Source organism: Calliphora vicina, chromosome 1 (assembly GCF_958450345.1).
Source record: "Calliphora vicina chromosome 1, idCalVici1.1, whole genome shotgun sequence".
Lineage (NCBI taxonomy): Eukaryota > Metazoa > Arthropoda > Insecta > Diptera > Calliphoridae > Calliphora > Calliphora vicina.
The window spans coordinates 19,709,598-19,736,078 of NC_088780.1; the positions used below are offsets into that span (position 1 = coordinate 19,709,598).

Here is a 26,481-nt window from a genome sequence, read left to right on the forward strand (position 1 = left end):
CAAACCTAGACATCACAAATACCTAAAATTTAAGCTTAATCTAGACTATGATTAAAGCAAAACATTGAATACATACAGACTTATGATTCAAGCTCAACCAAGACTTTGTAAAGACTCACGATTTTAGCTCGAATGAAGCTCAAACTAGTCTTCACCTAAGATTGAAGCTCAGCATAGAAAATGTTTGAAGCACAACCTAGACTACATAAATATGTGCCTATGATTGAAGATCAAGACTATGATTAAAGCTTAAGTTAGACTATATAAAGGACAATGATAGAAGGTCAAAGTAGACTACTTGGAGACCTAAGATTAATGCCCACCCTGGACTTCAATTGACGTTGAACCTAGGTTACACCAGGACCAGCGATTGAAGATCAAACAAGATCATGATTGAATCACAACCTCGACTACATAATGACCTAGGATTAAAGCTCAACCTAGAAAATTATCAAAGCTCAACATAGACATCATAATGACCTACGAGTGAAGTTCAACCTTGAAAGTGATTGAATCTTATCCTGGATTTCTATTGACGTTCAACTTAAATTACTTCAGGACTAGCGATTGAAGATCAACCAAGACCATGAGTGAAGCTCAGCCTTGACTACATAAGCACCTAGGATTAAAGCTCAACCTTGACTTTGATTGAAGCATAAGTTAGACTATATAAAGGACAACGTTTAAAGCTCAACGTAGACTACTTGGAGACCTCACCCTAGACTTCAATTGACGTTCAAGCTAGATTACTCCGGGACTAGCGATTGAAGATCAACCAAGGCCATGATTGAAGCTCAACCTAGACTACATAAGCAACTATGAATAAAGCTCAACCTTAAGTTAAGTTAGACTATATATATATAGGACAACGATTGAAGTTCAACGTTGACTACTTGGAGCTCTCCCTGGACTTCAATTGACGTTGAACCTACATTGTACCAGGACTAGCGATTCAAGATCAACCAAGAACACAATTGAAGCTCACCGATTGAAGATCAATCTAGACTACAAAAGCACCTAGGATTAAGGCTCAATCTTGACATTGCTTGAAGCTTAACTTAAGGAACAGAGGTTAAAGCTCAACGTAGACTACTTAGAGACCTACGACTGAAGCTCACACTGGACTTCAATTCACATCAGGAGCAGCGATTGAAGATCAAACAAATTGAAGCTCAATCTAGACTACATAATGACCTATGATTGAAGCTCAACTTGAAATATTATTAAATCCAATAGCATCTCGGCCCTATGGCTAAGACCAAAGTATAGTATCTGTTCTTACCAGCTTAGCATTTGATAGATCCTCCATCGAAGAATAACAAATGTTTAACTGAAATTTTCCATGACCATATTCCATAAATGTGACGAATTTCCTCCTTTAATGCATGGGTAGGCTTCTCGGCATAGACATTTGACTTAAAATAGCATCTTAAAAAATTCAATGATCTAATCAAACAATCTATGGGTCCAATTCTGTTCTGCTGCTTAGGCAAATCTAGCATTTTGGCACAACTGTTACTAGCATGTCCGTCTGTCTGTTGAAATCAACATTCCGTAGTCCCCAAATAATCTACATACATGTTTAATACATCATTATATCCGCTATAGTTCCGTTGCTATTTAAATTCGGGAAGATCGCGCAGCAAATGGATTAAATATAATCTATATCTGGATTACTTATGACATACATTTAAAAGACCTTTGCAACGAAGTATTTGGACCGACAATGGGTCAAAATTGGGAAAATTAATCCTTAAAAATTAGGTTTTTTTTTTAATTTTTGTCTTTTATTTTGAAATATTTGTACAACATAAACTTATTCAAAGTATTGGCAATTGTTAGCCCATCTTTCTGGCAACAAATGAATTCCGCGCCCAAGCCCAACTGCTCATCTTTTGAGAACAAGAACGAATCAAGCCAATTTCGGATTCTCTTTTCTGAAATGAAGCATATCCCAGGGAGAGCGTTCTACATCGATCTAAACAAATAGTAGTCGGACGGGGCAAGGTCTGGACTATAAGGTGGGTAAGGCAAAACTTCCCAACCACTTCTTTCTAAATAGTTTTCAACAGGTATTGCAACATGTGGTCTAGCGTTATCATTCTGGAATATTACGGTTTCATGTCTAACCGCTTATTCAGGCCGTTTTTCGGCCAATACTCGCTTCAGACGAATCAGTCGCGTTCGTTACAGGTACCCTGAGATTTCAGCAGCCCTTTTGCTGTATATTTAGCTTTGGTGTCGATTCGGCTGGGTGGCCCGAGCTTCACTTACGCTCTCTTACGCTTCGGGTTATCGTAATAGATCCATTTTTCATCGCAAGTAATGATTGAATAGCTCCTAATGATTTTGCATGCTCTTGTTGAGTTTGACAACAATCTTCATGGAGAAAAGCCTCCAATTATTGTTCTTTTAACTTTTTTGGCTGAACAAGGCGGCGATCTTTGTCTTCCGTGTCAAAATCACCAACTTCTGAACCGCACTAAACATCTCTCGCACCTTGAAACCGATGAAACACATTCACCATAAGCTGTGGTGAGCAGTCGGTATGGATCAGCGGCATTTTTATAGCAGGGTATATATCTGTGAACTTTCGACAAAACAACTTAAGTGGAATTTTAAAATTTTTCAGGAGAGCGCAAAAACTGTTGAATTTATCAATCAAAATTTTATTATTTGTCCTTGAAGAACTTTATTATTTGTCTCAAAGAATTATACAAAGGATAAATAATTATCGATAAATTCAACAGTTTTAGCGAATTAAATTGTTTTGTTAAAAACAAATCAACAATAACTTCAAATAAGTTGATTTGTTTTTCATGATATCTCAGAAACTAATATTTGTAAGAAGAAGCAGATTAGTGTAAACGGAGCGTTTTGAAAAGTAAGTTATAAAAAAACTAAGATATTTTCTTATCTCGACTAAAGATGTTTTGTGCAAACCGGCCCTATAAAGTACATATATTCCTTATAGATAGCGGAGTCGATTAAGCCATATCCGTCTGTCTGTTGAAAACAGTTTTCTGAAGACCCCAGATATCTTCGGGATCCAAATCTTCAATAATTCTGTCAGATATGCTTTCGAGAAGTTTGCTATTTAAAATCAGCAAAATCGGTCTACAAATGGCTGAGATATAAGGAAAAAACCAGGACAACCTCGATTTTTTACCTATATTTTGACCTATATCTGGATTACGAAGTCATTAATATAGACAATATGGATATCTAATGATATTTCAAAGACCTTTGCAATGACGTATATAAAGCCATAGTAAGTTTGACCTACAATGGGTCAAAATCGTAAAAAAATATTTTTTAACCCGATTTTTTTTTCACCAAAAGTTTTTTCTCGCTAAATATTAAAAAAATTAAAAAAAAAATGTTTTTAATTTAAAAAAAAAAAAAATTTTAAATTTAAAAAAACAATTCGAAACAATTTCCAAAAAATGAAAAAAGTGCAAAAAAAATAAATTTTGTTTACCTAAAAATATTTAAAATTTTATTTTGAAATATAATTTGGTGAAGGGTATATAAGATTCGGCACAGCCGAATATAGCTCTCTTACTTGTTTATTTAAAATTAAAGAAGTAAAGCAAAACTTACCGCATATGACGCTTTTTTGGCACAAAATTCGTCATTTTCGAATCAAAAAAACTTTGTTGTTTACACTATAATAACTAAGCGATAATAAATGGCAGATATGTACTCTTCAAAATGAGATATAAGTTTATTAAATACAAAAACCCCTTTCCAAATATACGCCATATATTATAAATCCCAATATTTTTAACCCGAAATTTTTTTTAACCAACAAATTTATTTATTTTTCTTATTAAACAAAATTTTCACCAAAAAAAGTTTTGTTCTACAAAAATCGTTTACAATCTTTTTCTTAAAGTATAGTATGGTGAAGGGTATATAAGATTCGGCACAGTCGAATAAATTTCTTTTGTTGTTTTTATTTTTAGCAAATGATTTCAATAAAATCGATATGTTAAAAAAGTTCTATATTGTCATTTACAATAAAATCATTTTCACCTGTTTTATTATAAATTATAAATATTTCACAAATTTCTTATAATAATATTTTGTATTTTTATTATTTCTTCATGTTTGTATTATCTTACCAGTAAATTACTTGTATATTTGTTTACTGGGTGGTTTTATTCCTAAAAACTTCCATTAAAAACATTACTGAGCCACCCTGTTGTGTATATTCAAGCACCTTTCTCATAGTACTTAGCCAATACACAAACCTTAACTGAAATATACAACACAATCACAATGATATGTATGTCAATCACAATAACCATTAATAAGTGTCAGTTTATACACAAAGCTACCACTTGGTTTGGTACTAAAATGCATTTACAGCAAGTGGCCACATTAAACTAAAACACAGTGTTAAAATTGACACTAGAAATAATAAACAAGCTGACAATTGAACAAACAAACACACTTTAGAAGTTTAGTAGTATTATTATTGTTGTTGAGTTTGCGCGTCATATGAAAACAAGTGCAATAAATTACAAGTACTATGTGAAAAATTGGAAAATAAATAAAGATTTATTTTTCTGTTATAAAATACATATAATGAAATGCTAATTTAAGTTATTATTACGGGAAAAGTAAAGTGTGAAATTAAAAAGCTTTATGAAATTTATTAAAATAAAAAATAAACTTATAAGAATAATTGCTACAAAAAATAAGAAAAAGAGTGTGGACAAAAAAGAGAGTGAGTGAGTGAGTGCTTAAGAAAAAGAGAGTAGATATTTTTGTTTAGTGAAGTGCGAAATTAAAAATCCTTTAGTAATTTTTGGTTATTCAGTGAAGACGGTTGCTAAAAAAAACGTTAAACGGCAGTTAATTAATTATTATAAAAAATTCTAAATACTTATAAGAATTTAAATAAATACATTAAAGGAAATTAATCAATAATATATAAAATAAATCGAATAACAAAGAGAATTTGTAGTGATAGTAAGGAAGAAAACTTAAACATTCCTTTAAATACTAGAAATTCGTTTACGAAAAGCAAACTAACATACACGGTATTTTAACAATTTTAAGGTGAATCTTTTTTCTTTCTCTAAGGGGTGGTTTATGTGGCACAGACAGTGAAAAAATGTGTCTCGTCCTGTACAACTGACTGACTATCCAACTAGAAACAAATACAACAAAAGAGGACAACAAAAGCAGCAAAAAAAAAAAACTAAAAACGGAAACTAATCAGAACAAAAAAAAAAAAGAAGATTCTTTCCCCCTCTGCCATTTTTAACCAACAAAAAAAAATAGAAAAATCAATAAATTTACATTAGAAATCTAAAAAAATAAAATATTTTACCACAATTATTTTAAAATAAAAAAAACATACCAAAAATAGTTATAAAAATAAATCATAAAAAATAGTGTTATCCCTGTTAAGTTGCGTGTTATTATTTAATAACAAAATACTATAATCCAACCAGCCAACCATCCATCCATTCATACCTTATTTAACGTTATCGCCGTCATCATCATTGTCGCCGTTCTCATAACTGTTAACGTCGTTGTCGTGTTATAGTCGTTGTCGCCGTTGCGGTCGTGTTTTTGTGCTAAATTCCTTAACAGAGTGCTTTTTTTTATTGTTTAAAGAGCCGACCGACGCTGCAAACACCCCCTATAAAAACAAATAATGCTCTAAAACAACAACTTAAATGACCTCCATTGGCTCCTTTACGTACCACGTTTCCATACTCTGTTATTATTGTCCCTTCTGACTCATAAAACTTCATTAATTCTCCGTATTTACGTTCAAAAAGAGCTACAAAAAACAACAAATAAAAAGAGTTAGTTGCATGCTTTATTTTAGCAAAAAAAACATAATAATAGACAAAAAAAAAAACATAATAAATAGCAAGAAATAGCAAAAATAATCATAATCAAAACGCTAACTATTAAAACGCGTCTCTTAGACGCCTTTTTGAAATATTGATTTAAAATAAAAATTTTACTAAAGAGAAAACTTTAAGCCAATGTTTATTAAACTTCTTTGTCACCATGTTTTAGTGTTAAATATTTGTTATTAAATCATTAAATTATTGTTAAATTATTATACATTGTTTCGGTGCTCTCATATTTGGGTTGTTTAAGTTTCCGCTGTTAAGAGAATAATTTCGTCAAAATGAAAACCCGTTTGGTTTCGTTAACTTATCGCGGCAGTGCCTCGGTTGATCCGCGCTACTCGGCCGCCATGTTGCCCTGGACTATTAATGATATTAGATCAACGGAGAGTTATTCAAAGGTAAGACACTTTTAATTAAATTTTAATGTTCAATACATAGATCTTCCGATCTACATACATATGTTGTCATAGACCTAACTCAGTTGTCAAAAGCTTAAGTGGTGAAAATTTATTAGTAAAAAAAACTATTAGAAAACAAAAACATTATTATGTGTGACTATTTTGAGTATTTTTTTGTTTACGTTTTTTTTGAGTTTCCGAAGCAATAGTTATTTTAATGGTATTTCGAAAAACTTTCGAATGAGTGAATTCACTTAATTGTGAATATATTCGAAAATAATCAATTGATTTTTATGATCGATATCACATTTTGTTGCTATTATATGTGGGTTTGTGATAAAGCAATAAACCTGAACAATTTCTGACGTTTTCGATTTTTCATTATTTTTTTTAAATAAAAAAAATTTCCTATTTTCACCTAGAAAATATATATTTTGCTTAAATCCCAATAAGCACCCTAAAAAATTAAATTCAAGTATTGGAAATTTTATTGGAATTCAACTTGAATTTCAGCCCGTCTTTCAAGCATTTTTAACGTTATAAAACGTTCAAACTTATTTGAAAATTTTTCTTTTCTTGTCAAACAAATAATAAAAACGAATGAAATATTTTAAAAACAGAAGAACTAATATAAAAATGTTCACTGTTAATAAGCAAAATTAAAGTACATAAGCAAGTCCATTAGCAAAACATACATATGTAAGTAAAATCAAAATATGTTATTAAAAGAAAAAGATAAACATTATATTCTTTATTTTTTCCGACTTCCCGCAGAATGTTACATCTCCTTCTAAATCCCAACAATTTCCAAAAATGTCTACAGATGAAATGAAACCTACATACATATATTTGGCTTCTAAAGAAGATTTCGATAATGCTAAAAAAGAAATAGTGAAGCTTAAATGAATCATACTTTTAAATGTAAATTTATTCCGATTTCAGTTTAAATAACTTTAATGTATACGTACGTATACGTTTTGCAAAATAAAAATAATAAAAACCAAATTTGTTGTTGAATTTAGAACTAGTTAAAAATCAAAGCTTGAATTCTACTATTTTTCGACTTGTATTGAACTATAATTCAAGGGTTGAATTAAACTATATTTCAAAGCTTTAATTCAAGTATATTTTCGATTTGTATTTCACTGTAATTCAAGGCTGGAATTCAACTATATTAACATTGTAATATTCGACTTGAATTCATGTTTCCTTTTCACTGGAGAATGCTATTGAAATCAAGTATAATACAACTGTATTTCAACCCTTGAAGCTTGAATGTATGACTGGAATTCAACTTGTTTTACACTTGAATTCCAGCAAAAATTTTTATTGGGATTTGTTATTATAACTCCGAAACTACTGAGCCGATTAAAACACAATATATAAACAGATTAAAGGTTATATAAATTTAAACTTTTTCAAGTTTATTTCAGTAATATCGCACTAACCCTTTTTGAGTTATCATAAATTATGTGCAGAAACATCTACAAAAATTCGCAATTTTATAAAAAAGAAATTTGGACCATATTTGTACTACTGGCACCAGAATACATCAAAATTGTATAGTGGTTTAAAAAGCCTCTAAAATTTTTTCAATTTTATTGCCCTGTGTTATTTATCCGCTTGATGTTGTCTCAACAAAGATTCACAATAAACTTACTGATATTAACTGAGCTGTAGCTATTTATATACACAGTGCCATCTTCTAGAAGTTCCATGAATTATCTAACGGACGAAACTAGAATATTCTATCTCTAGAGCTTTCAGCAGCCTTAATGTTAACAGCTTTAACAGTTAAAGTTGGTAGCACTGTGCTGCCAAATATCCACTTATGACAATGTTGGAGGATGGGGAAACCCATTTTAAAAGCGTTATAGTATGATTATAATTTGAAAAAAAGTTGTTTAAAATGTCCTTCTAATTTTTCGGATGATGGATTTATGCCTATTTCTAAAGACACAGTAAGTCTTTAATTTATGTTCCGACTTATTCTCATACATTGCCAGAAATGCCAAATCTATATTTTCCCTAGCAGCTCTTATATCAGGATGATTTATCCAATCGTTGGAACTCCTCTTAATAAATTGTCGCAAGGGAATTTGGTCGTCATACAAACTATAAATCAGGGCATTAAAAATTTATATTTGTAAATCAGGCATTTATTCTCATATATGGACGAGAAATCCAAAAGAAATCTAAAATCTGATATACAATGATTTAAATTAAAAGCTTAAAACCGTTAAATTTAAACTAATAGTATAATTTCGTAACGATATAAAGAATGTGAGGTGAGAAGAATACAGTCAGTCGGACAAGATAATGTGTTGCTGAGTAGACAATTTCTCATGGCCTGTCAGCTGATTACATACCTCCACTTTCAGAATGTAGTTCCGAATCTAACGCATTGATATCCAGAACGTCATCTAATCGATATCCACCAATTCTCCTTTGAAATTGCTCAGGATCTCCTTCCTAGACACATCCTGAGGAATTTCCGAAGCTATTGCATTGGTATACTAATACCCTGCCTAAGTATTCAATTCAATCTGGTCCGATTGTTTTTAGTTAATGCTTGGAAAACCTTGCATCACAAGGCGGTGAAAGAATTGATGGCATAGATACAACAAAATACAGGATATAGGATATACCCATGCGTACAGGATCTATTATGATAATAAATTAGATCCGTATAAATCCGTATTATGTACTGCTACTATGTGAAAGTTATTCCCTGCATCTAAAGCTCCCAATGTACAATGTAGCTAATTCAATGCATCCCACATACTTATGGTTAAGGTCAATAGAGCTGACACAAGTTCTGTAGCTCCCGTTGCCACAAATAATTAAAATATTTGAACTTTCTTTAGGAAAAAGAACCTACAACTATAGCGGAACTGTTAAAACAACAACTTGAGATCTTCTTTTAAAAAATAAACACAAACTGCAAAGCCTTTTGGATTGTCCGCAGATACACCCAGAGTCTTTGGCGGGAATCGAACCCACAACCATCCGATTGATAGTCCAGCTTACTATCGTATAGTCTATCAGGGCACCCATTGAAATATTGAATTGAAAGAACACAGAGTGGAAAAAGTTATTTGGAAGAATAGCGAAATATATAGTTTGAACTTGAAGAACAGTATTATAACATACATGCCTATACAATAACTAAAAACAAATGTCTTTAATAAATATTTGTTTTTACTTGTTTCTTCTAAAAATCTAAATAGTTGTGAAAATTCCAACTGGTCATGTTTGGACATGCCTTGAGGATGTACTAATTAAGTCTGAGAATGCGTGTTAACTATTTATGTCACACTTACCCCCATTAACACGAAGTCTGGTTAAGCCTTAACTAATAGTTATACTGTCGGTTAAAATTATTTTTGTATGAAAACTGTCAGTATAACTATTAGTTAAAACATAACCAGACTTCGTGTTAATGGGGGTTAAAGTGAAAATATAAATAAATAAACATTTAAAAGTCTGCAAGGACAAATCAATAAATGCGTTTAAAAACACAAACACAAATCATACTTTGAGAAACAACAATATTGGCAAGAACTATTTATTTTGGAAGAAAGTAATGATGAGTCAGTTTGAAAATAACTTTTCTACTCATCCTAGCAACAATTAAAGGCAATTATCATGAATGAAAACATTGCTTAAGGTCCCCCTGAGAGGAATTTCGTAATACAAGGTCCTTAAATATGTCATCCATTAAGATTATGCTCTGAAGTTCCATCATGCATTTTGAAACCATTTCTAAGATCTTGAAAAGTACAGATTAATTAGTGTCATTTTTAAATAGCTAATGGACAAGCTACTATTAATGACATATTAAGTACAATGGAAGCGGATCAGTTAAATCACCTGCTGTATTTAGAACCGATAATTAATAGTTACAGTTCAAGTTGGAATCTATTACTTCTCATTACACTATCTTAGTTGAATAACTGTGTCACGTTCGACCAGTGTATCAGTTCGGTAACCTTATATCTTCAAAATTAATAAAGATACAAAAAAAACTTAAAATTGCATGTTACTCCATTTAAAAAATAAGCTGACAGGTGTTTCGTACTTTTTGGAAATTCGAACCTTTTAGGGGGGAAAACGGGTAAAAACTGTATTTTGGTACTTTTTTGGCACCCTATATATCTTTTAAACCAATAAACATAGAAATCAATTTTAAATCGTATTCTTTACTTATCAAAAAATAAAAAAATATAAGTTTGGTACTTTTTGGAAATTCGAACCCTTAAGGGATAAAAATTGTGTTTATTTTTGGTACTTTTTCATAAAATATGTTTTTCTATAATTTGACATAGACATACGAATATTTTATTATGAACTTCCACCACGATGCAGATTTTTATTTGAATAACATTTTACCACCGCAATGGGGATAAAAAAGGTACCAACAAGCGGATAAAATCCGGAAAATACATTTTATCTGAAATTATTTTGATAATTTTTTTAACATTGGCTCCTGGATTCATACAAAAATTAACTAACATGGTGTTATTTGGAACTCGAGTGCCAGGATGTATATTGGGACAAATCCGGTAAACAGTTTGATACTTTTTTTAAAACATATTTTTCTTGGGCACATTAACACATATTTTAGATTTGAGACATGTCTGTAGCATAAACAATTTTTGAAAAATGGAATATTTTTTAATTTCAAACTTGAGGGGTGATCAAGGAGGAAAAGGGAAATTGGTACTTTTCTCATAATGGTACTTTTTTAATATTTTAAATTATTATCGACATTAAAGTTAGCTGATATGTATCTGAGTGAAGTTAGTGTTAGGAATAGGTTACAATATTTAGGTACCAAAATGTGAGAACTGAAGTATAGGTACTTTTTTATTCTTCTAATGGTACTTTTTGAATTTTCTATAACAATGGACTTAGAAACATAAAATTAAGCATATATGGTCCTAAGTGAGTGAGAATTCTAGGGGTAGACTTTTTGGTACTTTTACTTTATTCGAATGGTACTTTTGTTAATTTCTTCACCAATGAACCTAAAAACATGAAATTTATATTATATGGACCGGAGTGAGTGGGAATCCACAAGTGGCTGCATTTTGGTACTTTCTAATGGTACTTCTTCTAATGGTACTTTTTGAATTTTCTGTAATAATGGATATATAAATATTAAATTAAGCGTATATGGTCCTAAGTGAGTGAAAATTCAAGCGGATAATTCATGGTATTTTTTATTTATTCTAATGATAATTTCTGAATTTTCTATATTGACCTAGAAACATGAAGCTTTATGGTTATAAGTGAGTGAGAATTAAAGGCTGAAACTTTTGCTACATTTCCTTTATTCTTATGGTACTTTTTGCATACTCTTCACCAATGAACATTAAATAAAGTGGGGGTTTATGGTACTTTTTCTGGACCTGGACAAATTAAATAGAAATCAGATGGAATTGGACTATTAAATATTTTGAAAATTATGTACAAACGTTGTTTGCTAATCAAATAATTTGGTATGTTAAGATGTTTCATGCTACATAAATAACACATTTTTTAACTGTATATCGGTATACTTTTATTTTAATATCAAAATATATGCTAACGAAGTATCGGGTAATATGCTAGTTCATCATTAATGGACTCATGAATGGTGAAGACTTCTTTGACATTGACAAAGAAATAAGCGAAGATAACCTACCTGTGCCAACATATTTTACTTCTTGGAATTTCCCATACAATCGACTGCATTGTTAATGATTCTTCGTCTTATACAATCTTATCTTGGATAAGCAACTTTTGATGCATGTTTGCTTCACAATAACCGGTTTAAGATGACCAATATCGGCCACGATCGAGGACTACAATTAAATTCAGTTAAACAATGATAGATTCGCAAGTTAGTTGGGAATGATATTGCTAAATAGGGGCATATAGTTTAGGTTCCATGGACTGCTGCTCCTCAAGCAGCTCACTTGGGTCCATTAAAACCTGATCCCATTGTGATACCCAAGAGGTAGACAGCAGGGTATTTCCAAATTAAACCATCCAGATTCCCGGATGAAGCAGTAGATTCGTCTAAGATTCATCCTTTATAACTTGTCCAAGCATGATAGGAATGGAAATTCCTCAGGTTTGTAAGAGCCGGGCATTGGCAGAAAAGGTGATACACAGTCTGTTCCTCTTCTTTATTATGACAGATTCTACAGTAATCATTCTACCGTAGGCCCAATCTTCTAGCATGTGTCCCGATTAAACAGTGCCCTGTTATAAAGGAGGCAATTAGCCTAATTTACTCACGACGGTGTTCTATAAGTAGATTCGTCCTGCTGGCATAATACACGGGTCAAGTCGACCTCTCTGTAGCACAAGAAGGTTATAGTCCACCTGTTTTGTGCAGTCTCATATATAGTTTCTGCTGAACAGCCATCTTGCATTTAACAAGGGAAATACCAGAAAAGGCGTCGATCGCCTCCTCACTCATCATCGCACCCCCTTTGGCCAAATCATCTGCTATACAATTACCCTGATTTCCATCGTGTCCAGGGACCCATATAAGCGTTATCCTAGAATGTCTCGCTATCTCATTTAGGGATACCCGGCATTCCTCGGTTAACTTAAATTTTGTGAAGACACCCGCTATTCCGTTGTCAGTAAATATACATATATCACCAGATATTCGATAATACCTCAGCCAGTTGGATGCACGTTTAATGGGAGTAATTTCCAACCTGAAAAGCAGTACAGAAGTTAGGTAGCCTAAAGTAGGATTTTATCCCAAACGGGGTAGATGCTGGATGAGCCAATGATCAATCATTTGGTTGGTATTTCACTCGCATGAAACTATATGAACTGGTTCAGGTGAAATTAATGCCCAAACATGTCAGCATTTTTTATTAATAATTCTCATAACGATCTTGTAAAAACAGCTTCCGCGAAGCATTGATGTTTTCTGACACAATAACCGATTTAGGATGACGTTAATGACTTGAAGGACCAGCAATGAATTTATCATGACAAAGATAGACTTGTATCTTGGTTGCGGATGTTTTTCCTAAACCCGGGTCGATTCTAGATGAGGCGATGATCGACAATTTTATTGGTATTCCAATCACACAATTCAAGCTGGTGGTTCAGCGGAAACTGTATGAACTTGCTTAGTTGAGTTTGGACAAAGAATCCACATAGCTATGACTGTCGGAGAAAGTTGTATTTGTTTTCAAAGACTATTGTAGGAATTTTGATGACGAGGGCAAGAGCCTTACTCTATCGCAGTTGCATTGCTGGGGGTAGAGAGCCAGATTATTTGTTCATTCGATTCTGTGATGTTTATCAGGGAAACAGGATGGTTTGAAGATGATGGATGAGTAACAACGTTGATGTCTCGATTTTTTCGTGTTTGCAGCTCTGTGTCATAGGATGGGCCTGGTTTTCAAAGACTATTGCAGGAGTTTTCATGACGATGGAGAGGAAGACGAGCAATTGCACTAGACAAATGACCCAAGTGAGCAAATTTTACAAAAATAGTCATTGCTATCCATGGACGGTGGATTCGATTCGGACGATCGATTTATTTAGAGCATTGGTAGGCAAATAGAGGCATTTAATTTGGGTACAAAATAAAATATTCGCAACAACATCAAGCAAATGAATGAAATGTGTGTATTTTTACGCTCTTTTGTTCACATTCGGGTTGTTTGGCGAAAATCATCGTAACCTGAACAATATGAACGCCTACCATGGGTTTAGAGAGCATAATCTCGCTCTCTAAACAAATCGATGTCGTAGCGTGGAGTTCTGAGGGAAATTGTAATATTCAATTAAAATGTATTAAAATCAGGACACAATTTCCAACCACGATCTTTTAGATTCTTAACTTAATCAAAACAACAACATAAATTTTATTAACCAACCCAATTGAATAGATTTCAAATATAAAACTTAATATTCCATTGAAGTAGTGTTAATATGCCACTCACATTAATATGTAAACTATAGAAAAACCAATAAAATATAAGGAAAATTTAAATAACCAATGATGTCATATTTCTGCTAAATAATAATTTTTATACCGAAAAAACTAGCAGCACATTTCCCTTCTTTTTTACAAAAATATTAATAAAATCTAACAAACTTTGTTAATGACCTCAAAGTTCTTCGATAAATTGTTACAGCTTAAAACTCAAAGTGTCCAAAATAAATAAAACGCAAATTGTTTGTTACTAAACAAACTCTACAATGATTAATTAATAAATTAAATTTTTTGGAAATTTCCTGCTAAAACTTAATTAAAATTTTCTTTATGCAAGACAATATAACATTAAATAAATCCTTACAAACCCCTCAATATAGATTGAACATTGATTTTGTGTGTTATTTTCCTTAAGCTTTAGCAATTTTAATTATTGGACGCTTTGGTGTGTTAGATTGACTGTGATTGAAACTCCCTAATTGCAGCCTGCTGTGTCACATTTAAAACCCCAAAGATGCAAGTAGCTAAACAAAGCTATTGGGCACAGTTACAGCAACAAATCCCACAAGTTAGCCACTGTTTGTAAAGGGTTTCCTAGAAAGTCACACACAAAACAAACAGTTGGACTGGTTGGACAAAAGGAAGGAAACTAAACTAGACGTGCAAGTTTGGTTTTGTAAAAGGAGCAAATTAATTTGAAACATTTTGTTGCTTTTGTGTCTGTCTGTCGGTTTTTGTGAATTTACACAAATTTGTATGTAAATTGGTTTAGTTTTAGTTTCTTTTATTTTTGGTATTTCAAATTAAACTTAATGTATTTGCGTATGTAAAACAGTTGTGAAGCAAAGGTCATGGCAGCAAGCAGTTAAATGACTCAAAATTTCTTGAAATTTTTACATATTTTCTTGTCATTTATTTGAGAAATATTTTAATTTCTTTTGTTTATTAAGTTTCATTCAGTTGTCTTTTGATGTTTTAATTGACATTTGTGGATGGATGAATGGTAAAGTAATGGAAATTTAATATTTAAATGGAGTTGAATATTTATAACATGTTAGACCTTTTCTTTTATGACCTTTACATGTGTGTTCTGTTTAGTTCTGGGTTTCCCAATGTTTGTTTTGGAAATAAAAAGATTTTATTTAATTATGGGGGGTCTTTCAAAGAAATTGTTTCAAAACATATTTATCAATATCACTTCACACGATTTATCAAATTTTGGTAGCATTATCACAGATTAATTTTCATAATATGGCTCACCAAAATGTTAGCGGGATTCTGAAGGTAAAGGGAGCCTGATTACTTGGTCATTCGACTCAGCTTTTCCTAAGTGTCTTATCTGGGATTAATCTGAAGTAATAATTAGGGAAACAGGATGGTTTAGAGATTCAAGTACACAGTAGAGTTTATAATGTAAACTCTTGCCAGCAGGCACTCAATGTATCCCATTTACACAGTAATTTTCACTAATTTATAATTACTCCAATTCAAATTACTCTAATTTATATATTTTTGGGTGATTTGACACGTATTTGCTCTTTGTAATGCAAAACTAAGTCAATTGCTTACTTTATACATCCCAGGTAATCTAGCGTGAAGTCAATTGTCACTAGAGAGGATCTAAGTAGTCTAGAGTGTAGTCAGTTTAAGCTTCTTGTTATAATAAACTTTAGAAAGTAATTATTGGGTGTACGACTTTTTGCCTTGGAATCCATATTGTTACGAAATTGTACTTGAATTCAAATATGACGATTTTAAGGGCTGATTTAAAAGTAGCATAATGCTTTCAAATAACAGTGCTGTAATAGCAAACTGTAACATATCTGTGGGCATTATTAAATAAAAGCTTTCAGTTGACCATTGATCGTAAGTTGGCAACGCTGTATTCGAATTCGAATATTCAGTTAAAGAACATTATAGAAAGTACACCACAGATGGCGTATGTATTAGTAAGATCTAGAATATTCGAATTTTGACAGTTAAAGAACAATCTAGAGTTCAGATGGCAGTGTTATAAATAGTGGCAGAGGTTGCAGTCGTGAGTGAGTTTATCAGAGACGCTATTTGAATAAACATCAACTGAGTGCCTTAAAGTGTGCTGTATTTTTCAAGTGAATTCGTGTACATTATAAACTGTATCTGTATTTCTGAGAATTTATAAACGTGTATACAAAACATTGAGTGACTATTTAATTCTGTTGTTGTACATTTTAAATAAATAAAGAGTTGTTACAATTTTTAAACTACTAAACGGCTTTTATTTGCAATCAAAAGTATCCGGTTTATTTAAAGGAAATAAACCAAACGTTTTAAAAAGGTTAAAACGTAACAGAAAGATGCCAGAAAGATGGGAAAGATCATAGCTAACAATGGCCAATACTTTGAATAAATTTATGTTGAACAAATGTTTCAAACTAAAAGCTAAAAATTTAAAAAATCCTGCATTTTTAAGTCATATGTTCAATACATCTTAGGTAATGTAACGTAAAGGCAATTGTCACTTTAGTGTCTCCAAGTAAACTAGAGTGTAGTCACTTTAAACTTCTTGTTAAACTAAATTTCAAAAAGTAGTTATTTCAGCCAGCATTGTTGTAACGACTTTGGATTTGTACCTTTAATATAAATTTGTTTAACAAATTAAATTTTTTTATTTTTTTTTAAATAAAACAAATACATCTATTTGTAAAAGTTAACTATTATTAATTTAATAAATGTTTCACTAAAAAAATAATTATGTTGTTAAAAAACTAAAATATCATTAAAAAAATTATTTTGTTTTTTTTCTGTCACTCCCAGCTCAGTTACTAATTAAATTTCAGTCTTATTTTAAATTGTAAATCACTTGGAAGACTTAAACCATGTGTAAAGTGTATAAAAGATTTCAAAATCTCCGTCGGTTTTAAAGAAAATTGTAAAATTTGTAAAATTGTTCATGGGTGCGTATGATTGATATTAATTTGAACTAATTTTATAAAAACTCTATTTTCACCAGGAACCAAGTTAAATAGAGTAATGAAATGTTCTACAAATATGTTTAAAACAAATTAAGGAATAATATCAAGTAATTTATTTAACATTTACAAAACAATTTTAAAAACTTATGAAAGATTTTTTCAATATTTTTAATAAAACCTAAAAAATATTTTTCCTAGGCTGAAAACAGCATTTATATTGTTGGGTGTACTATCGTTTTACTATCCTTTGTTAGACCTAGCTTGTAGTCATTTCGAAAGTTTAATTATATTACATTAAAAAGAATTCAATAAAAAAAATTGTTTGTCTTTTATTCTGTTACTAGTTAACTCAGTTACTAGTTAAATTTTAAATTCTTTTCAAATTGTAAATCATTTGAATCACTAAAACCAAGTGAAAACTTTATGAATTATTTAAAAATCTCCCATCGTTTTAAAGAAAATTGGAAAATTTGTAAAATTGTTCATGGGTGCGTATGATTGATATTAATTTTGACTAAATTTATAAAAACGCTATTTTTAGAAGGAACTAAGTTGAATAGAGCAATGGAATGTTCTACAAATATGTTTAAAACAAATTAAGGAATAATATCAAGTAATTTATTTAATATTTACAAAACAATCTTAAAAACTTATGAACGATTTTTTTCAAATTTTTTAATAAAACCTAAAAAAATTATTTTGAAAATTAGTCTGTTTGAAATCCATGTTGGATCATTTTGATTTTCGCTTAGGTATATGTTGTATAACAACTTTTTACCCTAAATGATAGATTAAATCACTTGTTCGGGATTGTAACCCTCAACTGGGAACTCATGATGACAGCATTATTTCTGTCCAGCTACAAATATTTTTGTTATATTTCAAATTTTTTAAAATTTTTACATTTCATCCTAAATTGTTCAAACATTTATGTAAGTAATATTTACTTAAAATGTTTGACTTGAATTATTTAAAGTAATCCGTCTGTATTGACTCTCTTATGCTATAAAACTTTTAGAAGATTTTTGGTTAAAGTACAAGCAGTTAAAATAAATGTTCACATGTTTTTTAACACACAAATCCTTAACATACCCTTACAATTTCAAACACCACTAAAATATAATATTTCCTGGGGATTATAACCAAAAATTCTGAAGTTTTATTTTATTAGCTAGATATCTTTAAATGTCTTATTGTTGGCCACATACAAGAGTGTAAGTACGAGGGTTGTAAGCATGTATGATAAAAATCTTAATTAAGAAATAGCATGAATGAATATTAAGTTTATTTTGAGTCATCGTTGTTAAAAGAAATTTAGTTGTTATATTCTTTATCACATTTACTAGATGGGGTAAGATATAAGTTAGTTATTTCTATTGTAATACAAAAGAATGAGTAGACAGTATTTGGATATTGTCTGAATTCATTTTGTCTACTAAGGGTTAATCAAATTGACCGACTCTAGATTACTTGGCGTAAGTAAAATAAATAGTTTCTAAGTTATTTTCAATGTCACTTTTCAGCAATAATAAAATTAAATAGACTTGGCTAGATAATATTTTAATAATATTTAAAGTAGCTAGTCCTTAAATAGAAATATAATTCGAAATTACTTTAGTCAGCAAAATGATATACCTAGCAATTAAATATCAGTAGATTCTTGAAAAAATTCATTAATTTGGAAAATATTTTTATGATTTATTGAAATTTGTATCAAAAATCGTCCACAATTTTTTAAAATAGCTTTGTAAATGTTAATAAAACCTCTTGATGATATTGCTTAATTTGTTCTTAACATATTTGTAGAACATTCTGTTGCTTTATTTAACTTGGTTCCCCGTGAAATTTGTGTTTTTATGAAATTAGTCCAAATTAATATCAATCATACGCGCCATTGAACATATTTAAAAATGTTTAAATTTTCTTTAAAACCAATGGAGATTTTTTAATTTTTAACATAGTTTAAGCATGGCTAAAGTCTTTCCTGTGATTTACAATTTAAAATAAAATTGGAATGTAACTACTAACAGAGCTGGGAGCGCAAGAAAAAAAGACAAAAAAATTTTTATTGATTTTTTTTTTATAATTAAACTTTCGAAATGACTACAAGGAAAAAATACTTTTTTGGTTTTATTAAAAATTTTGACAAAATCATTTTGAAAGTGTTAATTAAATCTTTTGATGTTATTCATCAAATTGTTTTTAACATATTTGTAGAACATTCTGTTGCTTTATTGAACTTTATTCCCGGTGAAATTTGTGGTTTTATAAAATTAGTCAAAATTAATATCAATCATACGCACCCATGAACAATTTTACAAATTACCAATTTTCATTAAAACGGTGGGAGATTTAAAAATGTTTAACAAAGTTTAAGCATGGTTAATGTATTTTAAATGATTTACAATTTAAAATAAAATTGGAATTTAACTGCTAACAGAGCTGGGAGTGCAAGAAAAAAAGACAAACACAATTTTATTGATTTTTTTTAACATAATATAATAAACTTTCAAAAAGACTAAATGCTAGGTCTCACAAGGACAGGTAAAACGATAATACATTCAACAATATAAATGCAGTTTTCAGTTCAGAAAAAATATTTTTCTGTTTTGTTGTAAAAAAAAATTTTGTAAAAATTTTTCATAGATTTTTAAAATTGTTTTGCATAATTAATTAAATCTTTTTATGATATTGCTTAAATTGTTCTTAACATATTTGTAGAACTTTATATTATTCTATTTAACGTGGATCCCAGTGAAAATTGCGCTTTTATAAAATTAATCAAAATTAATATCAATCATACGCACCCAAGAACTATTTTACAAATTTCCAATTTTCTTTAAAACGGTAGGAGATTTTAAAATATTTAACAAAGTTTAAGCATGATTAAAGTCTTTTAAATGATTTACAATTTAAAATAAAATTGGAATGTAACTACTAACAGAGCTGGGAGTGCAAGAAAAAAGGATAAAAAAGCTGAATACCTCTTCCTTTAAAATAAATTACCTAAGTTTTTATTGTGTTGATAAACTTCACTTTGCTAGATTTTTAATTAAGAATTCGCATACACGATTAAATAAATGACCCTTTCAATTATTTAAATTAGTCTATATACATACACATACACACACACACGCATTATTTAATTATTTAAGGACCTGTAATTCACGTGCCATTAAATCAACAACAATAAAACAAAGGAAAACAGAAAATAGAAGCTAAAATGAAGGCAAATACATAATAATAAAAAACCTCAGCGAAAATAAAACAATAAAAATAAGTATCCTTCATTGACGTCACTTGCAAGACTCAAACACACATGAAAACATACGCACACACTTAAACGTATGAGTTGCTGTATGTGTGTGTGTTTTTTGCAGCAGGAGCTGGGGACAACAATGAGGAAACCGTCCACATAAATAAAATCAATATTTTTCCTATTTATTATGCAAAAAAAATAAAAGAAAGGAAAGAAAAAAATGAACAAGAATCAAATAATAAAAAAATACAAGTAATTTCTCTCGCTCTCCTTAAAAAAGCAAAGTAAATACTCACACATTCAAGTAAGTCAGGGTTGGTAAATTAAGTAAAATGTTAAATTTATTTTTTATCTGCTTTTAGGCAGTAATTTCTAATATTCTGACTACAATTTATAAATTTTTGGTTCATTTAATACTGCACTCTAATAATATTAATTTAATAAGGGTTTTACTAAAAAAAAATATTTTTTTTGTTTAAAAAAATATATAATAACCAGAGCACTGCCAGTTAAATTCCCATTTTATTTTAAATTGTAAATCACTTTAATAAGTTTAATCAAACTTAATCTATGTTAAACATTTACAAATCTCCATTTGTTTACAAGATATTTTGAAATTTGTAAAATTGTGCATGGGTACGTATGATTGATATTAATTTGGACTAATTTTATAAAAACACTAATTTCACAGGGAACGAAATTAAATAGAGCCGTGGAATGTTCTAGAAATATGTTAAGAACAAATACTTTGTTTGACGTCAACAAAACAATTTTAAAAACTTATAGACAATTTTTTTCAAAATTTTCAATAAATTCCATAAATTTTTTTTTTTAAAAATTAATGAATTTTTAGAAGTTTCTTAGGAACTGAAAAGTACATTTATAATGCTGGGTAAATTATCATTGTATTGTCCCTTTTTACAACAAGTTTCAGTCATTAAAAAAGTATAATTATATTATTTTATTAATATATATAATAAACTAATTATTGTGTACTTTTTTCTTGACCATCCAGCTCTATTAGTATTTAAATTTCCGATTTATTTTAAATTGTAAAACACTTAAAAGACTTACAGCAGGTTTAAAGTTTGTGAAACATTTACAAATCCCCATTTGTATTAAAGAAAATTTTAAATTTGTAAAATTGCTCATGGGTGCGTATGATTGATATTAATTTGTTCGGATTTTTATAAAAAAGCAATTTTCACCAAGAAAAAGGCTAAATAGAGCCTTGGAATGGTCTACAAATATGTTAAGAACAAATAAGTCATTATACTCAATAGCTTTGTTTAAAGTTAACAAAACAATTTTTAAAACTTATTGACAATTTTGTCAAAATTTTCTAAAAATTCCAAAAAAAAAATTTTCATAATTAATGAATTTTTAGAAGTTTCTTAGGAACTGAAAACTACATTTCTAATGCTGGGTAAATTATCATTGTATTGTCCATTTTTACACCAAGTTTCAGTCATTAAAAAAGTATAATTATATTAATTTATTAATATATATAATAAACTAATTATTTTATACTTTTTTCTTGACCATCCAGCTCTATTAGTATTTAAATTACAGTTTTATTTTAAACTAGCATAACCCGGTGCACTTCGCTACCCCTACCCTAGTAAAATTAAAAAATGTGAATGATTTCTGATACAACCTAACTACGTACAATGGTACGAAAATAACACATGCAAAATATAACTAACTAATTTGGTATGGGAGATACCACTCCACTGTTCCGATCCCAACCATTTTTAAATCTTTTGTGTAAAAAAATAACTAATATGAAGCTTTACTTTAACTTTCCTTTATAAGGAAGGGGTCATTCCTACTACGACGATCACGCTTAGCTAAACTTCGTACAGGGATCAGGAATAAATTAGTTTTTAGCTAACCTCCGTAGAATGATAATAAATTGATTGATACAGAGTTTAAATATTTTTAGAATTATAGTTCTCGAGATATTCAAAATTAATTATTTACATTGTGCCACGACACAATGTTTGAATAACCTTGCAAATATTACTTTCTATGGAAGATGACTCACCTCCTTTTACGACCCCTCCCATTTTGGTTCCCCAGATATTCGAAATCAATTCCGTCTTTATTCAGATCGAAATTAATTATTTACTTTGTATAGGGCCACGCCCACTATTCCAATCCCGAAGAATTTCAGTGAAACTATGCAAAATTATAAATGAGCCATTTAGACTAAGTTTGGATAATCTTGCAATTATAGTTCACAAAATATTTATAAATAACTATTTAATTTTTATGGGAGGTGACTCACCATTTGTTCCAACCCCTCCCATTTTTTATTAAACTTCATGCTGTGATAAGAAATTGATTCGTATGAAGAATTTACCCCCATATGCATAAACAGTTTTTAAATTTGTCAAATTTTGAATGGAAATTTTGTTTTACAAACCTTTGATAAATTTAAAAATTGTTTATGCATATGGGAGTTAGAAAACAAACAAAAAACACCTTCAAAATATAGTTTTTTAATTGACTTCGAATTACTAAAATCTTCTTCTTTGTTTTCTATAACAACTCTCACTTAAAACAGAGCGAAATCAATACTGTTTATTTGTTCCTCTCATTTATTTACAACAACAAATTGGACAAACACGCATTGCTTTGTTTACATTTTAGTAAAGGTTCACATGTACACGTTTTTGCATATGTGTTAGTAACATCTTTAAACGCTTTTAACTCCTAAAAAAACTGAACCGATTTCAATAAAATATATATTCTGCACTTCTGTGAATAAATCCCTTTAAAATGGTATATTTCTTGCCCAAATTGAATGTATAATGTGAGCGTAAAAGGGGTCTAAAGAAATCGACTTGCCTATTAATATTATGATTGTAAATTACTTAGAAAACTTACAGAAGCTTTAATGTTTGTGAAACATTTACAAATCCCCTTTTTTATTAAAGAAAACTGTAAATTTGTAAAATTGTTCATGGGTGCGTATGATTGATATTAATTTGTTCGGATTTTTCTAAAAAATCAATTTTCACCCAGAAAAAAGTTAAACAGAGCAGTGGAATGTTCTACAAATATGTTAAGAACAAATAAGGCATTATAATCCATAGCTTTGTTTAATGTTAAAAAAAAACAATTTTAAAAACTTATTGACAATTTTTTCAAAATTTTCAATTAATCCCATAAAAAATATTTTCAATATTAATGAATTTTTAGAAGTTTTTTCGAAACTTAAAATTGATTTATAATGATGGGTATATTATCATTTTATTGTCCTTTTTTAGACCAAGTTTCAGTCATTAAGAAAGTTAAATTATATTATATTAAAATATAAAATAAACTAATTATTTTGTACTTTTTCTTGCCCTTCTAGCTCTATTATTATTTAAATTTCAGTTTTATTTTAAATTGTAAAGCACTTTAAAGCAGGTTTAAAGTTTGTGAAACATTTAAAAATCTCCATTTGAATCAAAGAAAACTGGAAATTTGTGAAATTGTTCATGGGTGCGTATGATTGTTATTAATTTGGACTAATTTTATAAAAACACAAATTTCACCGAGAACAAAGCTAAATAGAGCAATGGTATGTTCTACAAATATGTTAAGAACAAATAAGGCATTATAATCCATAGCTTTGTTTAATGTTGACATAACAATTTTAAAAACTTAACGACAATTTTGTAAAAATTTTCAATAAATCCCATGAAAAATATTTTCATGGGATAAATAAAATTAATGAAGGTTGTATTACCATTTTCTTGATCCTTGTTAGATGTAAGCCGTATGATAATTCGCATGTATTCATAACTTTGGACCAGTCACATACTCTTTGTAATCTTTAAATTTATTTAAATGATTTAAATCATTTTTTTAATTGCTGTTTATTTAGTGTCCCTTTTTAAAATTTTGATTGTCCATCCCAGAAGTAAATACTACCTACTTAGGCAAATATAACAAACTACAACCGATATTGAGTACACATGACTTGAGACTTGAATTCTTCATTTCTCATAAAATTTAAAATGCTACATCACACTCAAAAGGACTTTCTTTGAGAAAAGGAAAACAAATTATTTTAGAAATATATTGTTCGGTTTAAACTTTTCAAAACGCTAGTTTATTTCCTTTAAATAAACCGGATACTTTTGATTGCAAATAAAAACCGTTTAGTAGTTTGAAAATTCTAACAACTCTTTATTTATTTAAAATGTACAACAACAGAATTAAATAGTCACTCAATGTTTTTTTATATACGTTTATAAATTCTCAGAAATACAGACACAATTTATAATGTACACGAATTTACTTGAAAAACACAACACACTTTAAGGCACTCAGTTGATGTTTATTCGAAAAGCATCTCTGATAAACTGACTCACGACTGCTACCTCTGCCACTATTTATAACACTGCCATCTGCACTCTAGATTGTTCTTTAACTGTCAAAATTCGAATATTCTAGATCTTACTAATACATACGCCATCTGTGGTGTACTTTCTACAATGTTCTTTAATTGAAAATTCGAATTCGAATACAGCGTTGCCAACTTACGATCAAATCAACTGAAAGCTTTTATTTAATAATGCCCACAGATATGATACAGTTTACTATTACAGCACTGTTATTTGAAAGCATTATGCTACTTTTAAATCAGCCCTTAAAATCGTTATATTTGAATTCAAGTATAATTTCGTAACAATATTTAAGAAATACTCTATTTACCGAAAAAAGTATTGGCCATTCAAACCATTTCTCGCACGTTGAACTAATGGAATACATTCACCATAAGTTTTGGTGAGCAATCGTTGTCTTTCAGCCGAACTTTTTTTTCAAATTAAAGAAGTAAAGCAAAACTTCCCGCATATGATGCTTTGTTGGCACACAATTCGAAATTTTCTAAGCAAAAAAAAACTTTGTTGTTTACACTTTAATATTCAATAACTAAGTGAGAATAAATTCAAAATGACATATAAGATATTAAAATCAAAAACCAAGTTCAAAAGATATGCCATCTATTGTAAATCGCGCATGTTTAAGTCATACACCCAATAAAAATTATTGTTTCAATGAATAGGCTTCATCGAAAGCTTTACTATTAAGCCTCTAACCAGCAAGAGTGCCTCAATTATCTCAAAAAATAATTATATATTTTTTTTTTTAAATTTAACTGTGACTTTAGTTACAGATTTGTTATTATTTCCCTCGTAGGTCGAAATGTATTCTGACTTTTAGTTTTTGTTCTGTCAGCTGTTGTTTTGTGAGTAATGTCAGAATTTTAGCACATGAAATTTTGTATATCATTTTTTTTGTTCAAATCAAAGTTTTACTAACTTTTAGTCGCCCGATCTATTCGAAATATTCTTTATTAGTTCTTTTTCATTGGTTTTTCAATAAAATCGTATTATAATTATTGTTTTTTTACACCTAAACCGGCAACAATGCCCTAAGGCAATCTTCCCATTTTTGCTCCTGGTTCCTAAACTTAATTTGCAAATTAGTTTCTGATGGCTGTTCTGAGTTTATTGGGTCATAATTACTTTAAAAAAATTTATTCGACAACTTTTTTCTTAGCTTTTTAAAGTTTGCCGGTAAGAGGGTAAAAATCTTTAATATGGCGAGGCACAAAAAATACTCAAAGCGTTTATAAATTTTGCATGTCTGAAGTGACCTACTTTGAGACTGTCTTATGTAAAAAAGGAACAAAAATGTTTGGTCGTTTACTGAAACTTGCCAAATTTGAGAATTCTAAAAGACTTTCCAAATTGCCCTCATATTCTAGGGTTTATTTAAGCATGCATGTGTGTTTTTGTTTGCTTCTTGGTATCACACTCTTGTGTGTTATTTTTAGGACATTTCCACCTTTAAATAAAAAAGTCAACATACTTAAACGCCATATATTTTCATGATATCCCATAAAATGTTTACCTAAACGAAAGAAATCCTCTTCTCTTTGACATGCTATTGGCATTTACATGCTTCTTCTTCTTACACATATTAGGAGAAACTTTTGGTTTTTTTTTGTTGATGTGTAAGA

General features: G+C 29.7%; 1 protein-coding gene and 1 pseudogene across 2 annotated transcripts in view; both read left to right on the forward strand.

The window, feature by feature from the left end:
- Nucleotides 1-1,232: 1,232 nt before the first annotated feature.
- LOC135949650 (U2 spliceosomal RNA) lies at nt 1,233-1,352 on the forward strand (annotated as a pseudogene).
- Nucleotides 1,353-5,849: 4,497 nt separating this feature from the next.
- The window catches only part of plx (PTB_TBC1D1_like and TBC domain-containing protein plx), a 135,979-nt gene continuing 115,347 nt past the window's right edge, over nt 5,850-26,481 (forward strand). The window contains exon 1 of one of the 2 annotated variants that reach the window (XM_065501492.1): nt 5,850-6,283. In XM_065501492.1, the coding sequence (XP_065357564.1) occupies nt 6,164-6,283 (120 nt within the window). In that variant the 5' untranslated portion in view covers nt 5,850-6,163. The remainder of the gene's footprint in view (nt 6,284-26,481) is intronic. The other variant, XM_065501568.1, reaches the window with a different exon arrangement.